The sequence below is a fragment of the Colletotrichum godetiae genome (assembly GCF_030913485.1).
Source record: "Colletotrichum godetiae strain CBS 193.32 chromosome Unknown BDP55scaffold_6, whole genome shotgun sequence".
Lineage (NCBI taxonomy): Eukaryota > Fungi > Ascomycota > Sordariomycetes > Glomerellales > Glomerellaceae > Colletotrichum > Colletotrichum godetiae.
Genome location: NW_026851254.1, coordinates 289,738 through 301,202, shown reverse-complemented (window position 1 = coordinate 301,202; position 11,465 = coordinate 289,738). Strand labels below are relative to the sequence as shown.

Below are 11,465 nucleotides of genomic sequence, written 5' to 3'. Positions count from 1 at the left end.
GACCATCTACGTTGACTGCTTGAGCCACAGTGTTGTAGATCGAAAGCGAGTTGTCTCGGGGCTTAATTTGAGAGTAATGCTGGTAGGCTACTGCTGATTGTATTTTTGAGCTGAGGTCAGCTGAAATGCAGTCACGGGGATGAGAATGTATCGGCGTATCTTTTTTGTGTAGTTGAAGGGCGGCAAGAGACCCTTGAATACACCTGGATGTGTCACAGTAAGGTACGAGGCAGGTCACGTAACCCGGAAGGCTCTGTTGTGCTCCTCCGCCTGCCGCACACTTGATATGTCCTAAGACGGCAGTCTCCGTTGTCTTTGGGAATGCAATTGGGCCCGCTCAATCAACGAGAAGCTATCGGTCCCGCTCCAAGTCAGGGTAAACTTTCAACCTCTGAAAAGGCCTTGGGTTCGATTCACGCATTTTCCGCCGTCTTCTTTGTCCCCACGTACCATCAATCCTCTTCTACCAATGGTCCTACCTGCTCTCATAACTCTTCTCTACACACCTTTCTGTTTCAATAAGTGTTTGGATCTAGAAGATTTGTGGATGCTTCTTACCCTCCTCTTCCTCACCTGAGCCCGCAATACCTACACCTAGAGTGCCAATTCAACGGGACCAATGCAGCCTGTAACTGAGTAAGGCGATTGGACTTAGACGTCTTTGTAAGCTACGCGTCGCTAGGAACGTTGCCAAGCCTATTTTGAGCACTCTAATTTAATGGCCGCGCTAATATCAAGACCACGATTGTAAATCACGGCGTCTTTTGGAAACTCGCATAAAGGTTCCCGATCACACCCTACGACAATCAGGAGGAGACGAGACGGCTGAGAGACGGTACGAGAGCATGCGAATCATCGAATAGCGCACATATTTGATATTCTCTATCTAAGCCACGCTCAGATGTAGCCACACGCGTATCAGGCTACTCATGGTCAAGGCAGCATTCCCAAACTCCAATACAAGGTGCGATAGACCCCCTCCTCGTTCCCACACGGAGTGCCATCTCTCCATGAGCTTAATTGTGACACAATGAGTGGATCCTGCATCAAAGTGATTGACCGTAAGGCTCGACGATCTGAACATCAATCGACCTCTTCTTGCTTGATATTGATGGTCAGGGCGCGTGTGAAGACCGGTTTTGGTGGTAAGACTGGAAGAGGCCTCTGAACAATGGTGCAGTTTGCCCCTGTCGCAAAGCGACTGCCGTCTCCTTGAACCAAAGCCGTTTCAGTCTGATTTCGCTTGGCCTGCCTCTTCATCTTCTTTGACTGCAAAACTGCCGGGTTCGGGGCATTCGGTAAAAGATTGATACCCAGCCTGTGCATCTTGGCTCTGACCACGTTGTATCCATCACCTATGGACATGCCTTGGGTTCCTGGGAATAGACTGCATGGTCTTCCGGATTCATACTCGGTACTTGGGTCCCGACGTAAGGCGGCATTGGTTGCGCCGCGCTGTGGCAAGTGTGCAGAGTAGTCATAAGTTTGCCAGTCAGGGTACTGTAGGATCAGTCCTTGGCCGATCTTCTGGGCGAAATCCTTCGTATGGGGCAGCTGCATTCGAGGGCAGTTGTTTGCGGCCCAGACGGATATCCAGCAAGTCGTAGATCGAATGGGAGGCTTGTTCTGTCGACGCTGAACGAGATACAAAAATTCCAGGGTTTTCTTGGCCTTCTTCTTGGACTTTCTCAGTTTGTTGCAAGTGGAAAAGTGATGGTCGCGTACGTTGCATATGGGGCAGGCGGAAATGAAGCCGTCGACATCCACCGGTCCAATGCAATCCTTGACCTCATGGCCTACTCTGCAACAATTTGCGCACATTGTGGTGCGTTGGTAGCCTGAGCCAGAGTCGCCATCGCGCTGAATTGCCCAGTCCCTGGATATCTGCTGTGTGTACGAGCTTCCTTTTTGTAGAGTTCCTTGTTCTGCCGTGGCGGTCGTTTGACCTGAGGTAATCCGCGAGAACAAGTCGTCCACGACTCGTTTCAATTGGTTGACCTCCTCTTCGGCACTTCGAAGTCCAAGAGTATCATGGCGATCCACAAAGCCGGTCTTGAGGGTATGATTAGTGTGGGAAGTACTGTTCTGGGCGGGGAGTGGGATTCCATTCCTAGGCAAGCTGGATGACCGGACAGGAGCGAACGTCATCGAAGCCCAGGCAGAGTAAGCCCTTTGAAGGCCACCGCCGTATGAGAGATGGGATTCGAGTAGGTGGCATCCGTAAATGTAGTTGGTTGTGACACTGTGAGGCTGGCTTTGCTGGTTCCCACCAGAAATGGTAAGGTCAGCAACGGTGACCAAATTGCCAGCGATGGTGCCGATCGCGCAAGACGTGGTGAGTTGTCCATTGACAACGCATACGACGTCATCGTAAACCGTGTCAACAGAGCGATCGCCTTCAAGACAACCTTCGAGTTGGAGTCCGAGGCCTTTGACGAGATTGCCAAAGACACGGTTGCTTCCCTAGTGACCGAATAGCGAGGCATCGATGAGATAGACGTTTCCCATGACAAAGTCTACGGTGAGACTCGAGGGTGGTTGTTCGGCGTCCTTCGCATCGTAGTCGTACACAACGAAAATATTCGCTGCAGCGTTGGTGACGTTCAGGTTTCCGTTGTGGGTGAAGACATCGCCGGCAGCCGGAGTCGGGAGATTAACCACTGAATGCATGGCTTGACAGCTATCAGGCCTCGATCTGGCGCGATAGACCCTATTTCTTGTTCCCTTTGGTAAGTAAAGATTGCACATTAAGAGATTGGGTGACATACGTGGGAAAATGCTAGGCGTTGATGCGGAAGACGAGAAGATTGAAGTTGGGATGTCTTGGTGTGAGACGCGAATATTCGGTGCAGCTTCCAACCAGGTCAATTGAAGAGGGTATAGAAGGACAAAGAGTGGACTGACTGGGTTGGTTTGGTGAAGTGTAAAAAAGGCAGGAAGGTAGGAGGAGCCACGATCTGAAAAAGGAAAGTGCTACTTCCTTCCTCATGCTAACATCGTACCTTCCGCCCCTGACCGACAGAGAAGCACCTCAGACATCTGCAAAGATGTTGAGTCCGACGCAGGCGCTGGATCGGTGCTGCCTTTGGGAATACTCCTAAGTAAGGCTGAGAATTCCCCTACGCAAGGCTATTACTCATTCTCAGGTACGTTGCAAAGGCCAAAAGATATATCATTTTGTCGGACAACGGGCAGACACGTGCCAGATCCAGCCGTAGTGTTTTAAGTTGGAGTTGGAACCTAATCGATCTAATCACAATTCTGTTATATCTGCCAGGCTTTCGTCTGTCCTAGGTCGTCTCGCGTTGCCCCCCGCATCGTAATCGTGGACGAGTGCGTTCTTACTGACAGGCAGGGATCGTGATCGGCAGAATGTTACAACCTCAAACTCTCAGAGTCGAAAAGGCAGGAACTGGTAAGACCGATACAGGAAACTGGGCATCCGATTCCTCAAAGTCTTTCAATTCCAGAAACATCCATCGAAATTGGACCATCAATACAGTACTCTTTGGCCCGTCGTCTCGGGCTATGATACACAAATGAACAAAGACGACGGACCTTCTTTTTATATAACCCAAAGAACTCTCCAGCATCCTCCAGTGAGACAGCCAAATCGATGCAAACCCGCTGAATGCTGATGGGGTCCCTCCTTTTCGAATGCCGCCCCATGTTCCGATAATTGTACACGCTCGAGAGGGGGAGTAGACCGCAGCCCTTCTACCCCTTATATGCAAGATAAGCCCAAAACAAGACAACCATCCACACAACCCTCCACATGGAGGCACCAATCTCGCGGGCGACACGCCCGATTGTCGTCCTCGACCGCTGGGACGCCGCCTTCCACGTCAATCGCGGCATCCCAGTTCCGTACTCGTCTGCGAAAATTTCGATGCGTGGCGCACGGTGTGGTGCTCCCCATTGCTTCTTCAACTTGGTTCTCGGCGGCGGCATGGGGGCAGCGCCGTTGGAACGGATGGATCCGCTCCTAGTCCGGGACGACTGACCCGTGAGGAATCGAGATCCGGAGTTCACCGATGTCGAGTGCATGCTGTAAGTGCCGTCATCCTCGACCTTGTCCTTGATGGTCGGCAGTATAGCGCCCTGCGGCTGTTCGTCATGCAGAGCAAAGGGTGTCAGGTTCAGAACCGGTACCAGGAATGATCTTATGCAAATCGCAACGAGGGTGACAAACGCAAGCCCGGCATATTTCGCGTAAGTCGCAAGCTGGTTCGGAAGCAGGCACAAGTGCGTCTGCAACGTCTTTTCTGGGGCACCAGGCAGGGGCTTGCCGTTGGCGTCGACCGGGTTGTACAGACTGACCATGAGAAAGCCAGGTGTAGGTACTCCCATGGCCATACTCATGCTTTTGACGGTGATTTCGCGAACGTTGTCCTTCTCTGCGGAGTGAATGACTTCGCAATAATCGTGGTCATCACCAGAGAACACTCCAACGATGTTGCCAATGCTCTTCACGAGCCTGACAGACTCGTCCTCGTTAAGCACGTTCTGATACTGATAGCCACCCGAGACAGATATGGCATTTCGATGATCCATCATAGGCGCCTTCTCCCCCTTTGGTGGTTTCGTAGGAGGCCAATGCTCTCGCTGGGGTCCGCAAGGCGTGCCTGGGTCTCGATATAAGGGCACGTGGGTGAGAAGAATCGTAGGGAAGTCGGGTCCTTCTTCACTCGGCGCGATAGTCGGCACCTTGACATCTGCTGTTTCCAGCTCCTCCACTTTGTGCTCTTGGGCCACCACTTCCACTTCGCCCCTCCAGAAGCGCAACTCTCGCTCGACAGCTTTCCTTTTGGTAAACTGAACGTCCTCCAGGAAGACGTCCGTAGGCGTATGGATCGCCTTCAGATCGACCTCGGCTTGCTTTGACGAGATCGCGCTCAGCGACAAAGCATCGACAGAGACGATAGAGTGGTTGCCGATAACATCGACACGGTTCACGTCCCCAAAGTACGTGTTGAAGCGATCTCTCACAGAACCCTTGACTTGGTCTCCGAAGCCAAGGTCGTGGTTCCCTGGCAAGCTTGCCACCAACTTGCGACCCCTCTGCCAGTCGCCGGCCTTGATGCCGCCTAGCCCCCAGCTTCCAAAGAAGATGTCGCCAAAGCGCTCGTATTCCTTCAACCAGTATTTCTGACCATATTTATCATTCCATCCCTTGACGTGGTCTTCCTCGTTCTTCGGTCGTCGGTTGACAGCCCATTGAGGGTCCTTGAAGTCGCTGTGCGCAGTCTTCCACTCGCGCCCACCGTCGAAGAGGTCGCCCAAGAAGAAGAGGGAGTCGGGCCGCAGCTGCGATTGGAGCTGCTTGTAGCCTCTGCGGATGTAGTTGTCGGTGATGAGGACCGTCAGGTCTTCCAAAGGCCAGGGACGGCCTGGGTAGGATTTGGGATCGGTTATTTGGGGGTCAGCAACGAAGACGAGGTGGTGTGGGCTCGATCCGGCCGGCTACCAAAGAATCAGCATTGTCGATTGACAGCAACAGCGCAGCAATTGACCTACCCAGTCCTCCCAGTTGCTCCATTTGCATTCTGCCACTCGACTCTTGAAAACCCAGCCCTCGCCCCAAAGGAGCACGACGCCCCAGAGACACACCAAGAGGTGCGGGAAGCTCAGGAGGCGGCGCGCAGTGAGGTTCTGCCTTAACCGCCTGCCGGCCTGCCACATGATGCCGGTCGCCAATCGTCGGCCGCGGGTTTGCCAAAAGGCCCAGAGTGTTCTCAGTAGTCGTTGTAGGGCCGCGAACAACGGTCTCAAGCAGGCGCGGAAGCTGTCGTCATTGTAGTAATGTTGGAACGGAAGAGTTGCAGACGCGAATGCAGGCTTCTTGGACCCCTTGTGGGCGTAGCCATTGCCGTTGCTGTAAGGCGGAGCCATGCTGCTGGTGCTTGGCTAGCCCGGGCTGCTGCCATTCCCCTGTAGCCCCGTGTCTGTATCCCTTACCTGATTTCCCACTTCCCCTGGGCCCCCCTCCGGAATGGATCAGTGCCGCAATCCCGACTAAACGTGCAAGGTGGGCGGGCTTGCGTATGCGAATGTCTGGTATGTGGGCGTGTGAGTGGTCCTTCGGGAGCTCGCGCGCGATCGTCGTTGGTAGCTTCGTTTGGGGATGGATTAATAGGTTATAATAGAGCCTTGACTATCCGTACAACGAAAGAATGAATGGGGAAAACGAGATTGTAATGCAGATTCTCCAGAAACGATGTCCAATCAAAATAAGTCGAAAGAAGGTTGATGGACGAGCAATACGCACATACTGTCAGGCGCCTTCGTCGAAATGCAGCGAAACGAGAAAGCGATGTCCCGTCGCAATTGGGAAAAGGAGAGAGGTCGACGCGTGGCGACAATTGCATGAATTCACGAATCACGACGGGATTCAAACAGGATGGCCCCGGCAATTTCCCCCAGGAAAGAAATAAAGCACCCCACTAGACTGCTTTTCGTAGTGGCCCCAGAAGACTTGGACGCACTGGAAACGTCGCTGAACAGCGGCCCCACTTTGACGGCTCGAGGAAGCCCCACCCCCTTTCCAGCCTGCCCTGTGCCAGCGCCTTTGTCCCTCCCAGTCTTAGTCAGCCGAAGAAACAGACTCGAGATCCGGGCGGCTTTGGAGGGGTTCCCTGCCATGGGAATTGAACTTCAGTCCAAGTGGGAAAGCTTCTCGAAGCATATCTTACAGCATGCCACATCCATCGACATCGAATTTCGACGATGGGGCGCATGAATCCTCAAGGCGCCTGTTGTCGGCACTACATATCAGAACGCTGTGGCGATGCAATATCTCGAGGGAGATCGCCGAGTAGTTTCTCAACTGCACCAATTCTGGGACATCTCAAGGCTTCTCAACAGTCATCATTTCGTTCATCATGTAATCTTAGTCAAACCTGAACACATGAGACGATACTGCCCTTTATGAGGTTCTGGGCTCCGTCTACGTAGTATAGCGAGACGTGTAGATGAAGCCATCAGCACCACCCCTACCCATCACACAGTCACACGTTTGAATCTCTCACTCTCTTGTGCATGCCACTACAGCTTTCGATGGCATGTCGTCAAGTCAAATGCACCCAAAAGTGCCATACCGTGTCCCGACAACATCTTAGCCGGACCGAAACCTCCCCCGCCTCTTCCTTGCAAGTCTCCGAACTATCCACCTTCACCTCCACGCCCCGGAGACAAGCGAGGAGGGGTGGGCACCTATAATACCTTCCCCCGTGACCATAAAGATCATCACAGCTTATTCATCCGGTTACCGAAACGTTACCTACTGCTACGACGCTGCCACTGGTGACATATCGACTCGTCGATTCGTTCCTAGCCATCCAGTCCTCCAAGCCAAAGGTTCCTGAACACGACCCTCCCGTCGAAAAGAGATCCATGGTTACGACACACCGCACGCGACCACATGCAATCACCAATATACACCGCCTGTTCGTAATAAAGGGGAACGAAGGGGGTGTGGTAGCTCCATGGCACCCCGAGCTTCTCTGACACTGAGTTCTATCCCCAAGACCCAAGGTACTGATGGCTTTTCGGTCGATAAGATTGCACGTTTCCACCAATGTTCCAGCTCGAAGACTTTGGAGTTCATTGCAGGTTGACGTGGGCGTCCACGTGTGTATCTAGGACGGCCTCAATAGCTAGCAAGGGGTAAGGTCACGCGTGGGCATGACAAGGAAGAGGGTGTAACTGATGACGACTTTTGCGAGAGTTATGGTATGGCATCACGTATGCGTGGGGGAAAGAGAGATATTGATTAAGCACGCGAGGCGGGTGAGACCAAGGTTCCCCCTTCCCCCGCCTCACGATGCAAGATAAGGTAAGGCAGAGGCTCGGAGAGCCCGCACCCACAAAGCCGTTCTGGGAAATATGGAAGAAGCCTCCCGAGATTCTGGACCCCACCGTCCAACAGTAGCCCATCTTAAACGGTGCCAGCAGAGGTGCGTACCGTCCGTTGAAAACACATCATCCAGCCGACTGGTTCCAACGACAGCCTCCCCGGCGTGTCTTGAACAGACAGCTGAGGTCATCTATAGACAGAAGTATGGGCTGTTACTGTACCCTAGGCTCCGTAGTCACATCCCTCATAGCTGACGAAATCTTGCAGCTGAGTCTCGTGCTAGCTTTCCCAAAGTCCTTGTCGATGTCAACAGGTCATTTTCTGTCCGCAAGCTCAGGTCTGGGAGTAAAATTTCAAGACAGGTAGCTGTGTTCAAAACAGAGTTTATTCGTGTCTTCGATAGATCAGCGTCCTTCTCATTCACATGAGTCTCTCTACTCGATCACGCAAAGTATGTACTCCGACCAGATACACGGACAAAGAAGGTATGAGATGGTATAGTGAGTATCAAGCAGCATCAAAAAGGTCAAATCAGAAGATCCAATTAAATGACTCTTTGACTTCGAACTGGACGGAGTGTCTTGAGGACTGTGTTAGCCTCTTTCCACCATGCTTCAAATCAGACGACTTACTTGATATCAGCGGATGATGCGCCAATAAGGATCTTGAAGGTACCCTCCTCCGCGATCCAGCCCGGAACCGAGGTATCATAATAGCCCACGGCATACTTGTCGAGGCGAATGGTGAGGTGCTTCGTTTCCCCGGCTTCCAAGAACACCTTCTCAAAGGCGACAAGCTCCTTCTCCGGGCGGGGTAGCCTGGACTTGTCATCCCGCACATAGATCTGCACAGCCTCGGAGCCATGTACCGAGCCAATGTTGCTAATTGCAAAGACCACCTCGATTGTGCCTCGAGACGTGAGTGTTTTTGTGCTGATTGATGGACGGCCGTATTCAAAAGTGGTATAGGAAAGACCGTGACCAAAGGGGAACAGCGGCACGATATTGGCTCGCTCGTAATGGCGGTACCCGATGTACAGACCTTCGCCGTAGTTGACCTTTAGGTTCTCACCAGGCCAATTGTTGTAAGCGGGAGTGTCCTGAATGCGCTTGGGGAAAGTCGACTTCCACATCTGTCAGCATACTTGCAGATACGACGAGCAAATGACCTACCGGGAGCTTTCCACTCGGGGACTTGATGCCGAACAAGACGTCGGCTAAGGCGTTTCCAGCCTCTTGCCCCTGGTACCAACCCTGAATAATGGCGGGAATCTGGTCGACCCAAGGCATAGTCACGGGTGTGCCGGACTGGTTGACGACGACGGTACGAGGGTTTGCTTTGACCACTGCTTCGATGAGTCGATCCTGACTACCGTCGGAAGGTAGATCCATAGTCTGTCTGTCGTATCCTTCCGATTCCCATTCCGCATCCAGACCAACAATGACAACTGCAACGTCAGCCGCCTTAGCCGCATCCACGGCCTCCTGAAGGAAGTCAACTTGGTCTTCTTCCTTGAACCCAATCCGGCAGCCTCCGTACTTGTGCGTTATGTCAAACTGTTTCTGCTTTGCCACCGGGCGAAGCTCGTTGGTCATCTCAACTTTGAGCTCCACAGGCTTACCAGCCTCCATATCGACCTTGACGAGGTAGTCCACAGACCCATCAAACATGGCTTCTCCTTCCTCGGTCCAATCCCAAAGATCCAGAGCAAGCTTGCCATCGACGTACAACTTGCCAGGGCCAACGCTCATGAAACTAACCGTATGCTTTCCTGTACTCTTTGACGTAAGGTAAGTCGTCGCAACCGCTGACCATTCGGGGCCGATCTCAGCTAGGGGTGCAGAATCCCAGAGAAACAGATCCGTGTTCACTCGTCGCTGGACAACAACCACTTCGCCTTCAAACTTATCGCCAGAGTACCAATCGATATTGACACCGGGCTTGCCTGATTTCTCGGTACAGTACGGTGACGCGACTGGGAGCCATTTGTAGATGTGGCAGCCTTGGGCGAAAGTAACTTCTTGCTCAGAAGTCGCGCGGATACTGTCCAGTGGAAGTGTTCTGTAGTAGGGGTTCAAGCTCGCACTTCCTCCACCACCGGCAATAGCTCGGTTTGCGTTTGGTCCAATGACAGCAACCTTGGTTGTTTTCCGATCCAGGGGAAGGACTGCGCCATCGTTTTTGAGAAGTGTCAGGCCCTCGGCTCCAGCAGTGCGGATGAGATTGCGTGTCGACTCGCGATTGTCCTCTCTCTCTGGCAGTTCTGCTGATATGTCGTCGCCTTTGAGTCGTTCGACGAGGGTAAGAACATTCTCAGCGGCGCGGTTGATATCTTCTAGAGCCACTTTGCCCTCATTCATGGCCTTAATTACCTTGTCGAAGCGCCAATTTGGAGAGTACGGGAACTCGACATCGCACCCTGCGAGGATAGACTCGGCTGTCGAGTTTGTGCCACCCCAGTCAGACACGACGGTGCTAAACGCAAGTCAGTATGCAGGAACCCTAAAGTAGGTATTGGCCGAGTTCTTCTCACCCATCGTAACCCCACTCGCCTCGAAGGATGTCCCTCAGTACCAGGTTGTGCATATCCGCGTGTACGCCATTGACGAGATTGTATGAGGACATGAGAGCCCATGGGTTCGCCTCGCGTACAGCAATCTCAAACGGTCGCAGGTAAATCTCGCGCAAGGGACGTTCTTGGATCAGAGAGTCTATCGTCAGCCTGTGCGTCTCTTGCTCATTGCCAACGAAGTCTACTGAATGTTAGAAAGAGACAGTCTCCTCGAGATCAGATTGCACAAACGCTTGATGGTTGCAGCCACGCCCTTCTCCTGCAAACCACGAACATACTGGGCGGCCAGCTTGCCAGTCAGAAGAGGGTCTTCAGAGAAGGACTCGAAGTTACGCCCGCCTAAGGGATGTCGATGCATGCAAACTGTCGGCGCCAGTAGAATGTTCGCAGATCTTGCTTTAGCCTCATCGGCCAGGTGTTGGCCAACCTCGTAGAGCAGGTCCTTGTTCCAAGTTGCCGCCAGGGAGACTCCGCAGGGGAAAAGAGCAGCCTGCGAAGATTAGCTACTTAGTTGAGGATATTGTCGTCTAGTGCAACCAACCTTGGTACCGCCGACAAAAATGCCACCACGGGCACCGTTAGGTCCATCTGATGTCTTTACTGATGGTATGTTCTTGGATGGAATAGCCTTTGTTCTCCAGAAATCTGCGGCGGTAAGCAGCGAGACCTACGTACTATTAGTGTAAGCCCTCTATCCTGAGGCGGTGACTATTCTGGCCATACTTTCTCCTCCAGCGTCAGCTGATCCAGCTTCTTCCTTGCTGCAACTCTTGTATCTCTCAAAAGTTGCTGGACCTTTTGTTGGGGACTATCCGGCGGAGAAAACACCGTGGTCGGCGTCGAATTGCTCGTCTCGGTTTCGGGTGGAGAGACAGGTGCCTCAACATCGCGCCCCGCTTGGCTGTCTGTTAGGGCGCTCATCTTGATAGACGCCCCCAGCGTAGGATACTATCTGGTGAGAGATATTGTTCCTGGATCCCGGGCGGCTTTTGCAATGCGAAGCACGGAAAGTGGCGATGGAGTGCGTCTGACGGGGTG

The 11,465-nt window shown here is 52.8% G+C and overlaps 3 protein-coding genes across 3 annotated transcripts; all 3 read right to left on the bottom strand.

Moving 5' to 3' along the window:
* Window positions 1-897: 897 nt before the first annotated feature.
* On the bottom strand, window positions 898-3,039 carry BDP55DRAFT_755732 (uncharacterized protein; the record flags this gene model as incomplete). The annotated part of the gene is made up of 4 exons (XM_060580748.1): window positions 898-2,463; window positions 2,500-2,660; window positions 2,769-2,957; window positions 3,003-3,039. The coding sequence occupies 4 exons, from the start codon at window positions 3,037-3,039 to the stop codon at window positions 1,084-1,086; spliced, it is 1,767 nt and encodes a 588-aa protein (XP_060433883.1). The 3' UTR covers window positions 898-1,083.
* A 678-nt stretch (window positions 3,040-3,717) lies between these two features.
* On the bottom strand, window positions 3,718-5,892 carry BDP55DRAFT_690908 (calcineurin-like phosphoesterase; the record flags this gene model as incomplete). Its single annotated transcript, XM_060576917.1, has 2 exons — window positions 3,718-5,463; window positions 5,518-5,892. The coding sequence occupies 2 exons, from the start codon at window positions 5,890-5,892 to the stop codon at window positions 3,718-3,720; spliced, it is 2,121 nt and encodes a 706-aa protein (XP_060433882.1).
* A 2,494-nt stretch (window positions 5,893-8,386) lies between these two features.
* Window positions 8,387-11,348, bottom strand: BDP55DRAFT_544201 (glycosyl hydrolase family 3 N terminal domain-containing protein; the record flags this gene model as incomplete). The annotated part of the gene is made up of 7 exons (XM_060568465.1): window positions 8,387-8,435; window positions 8,488-8,978; window positions 9,028-10,330; window positions 10,389-10,608; window positions 10,659-10,917; window positions 10,969-11,094; window positions 11,151-11,348. The coding sequence occupies 7 exons, from the start codon at window positions 11,346-11,348 to the stop codon at window positions 8,387-8,389; spliced, it is 2,646 nt and encodes an 881-aa protein (XP_060433881.1).
* Between the last annotated feature and the right edge of the window lie 117 nt (window positions 11,349-11,465).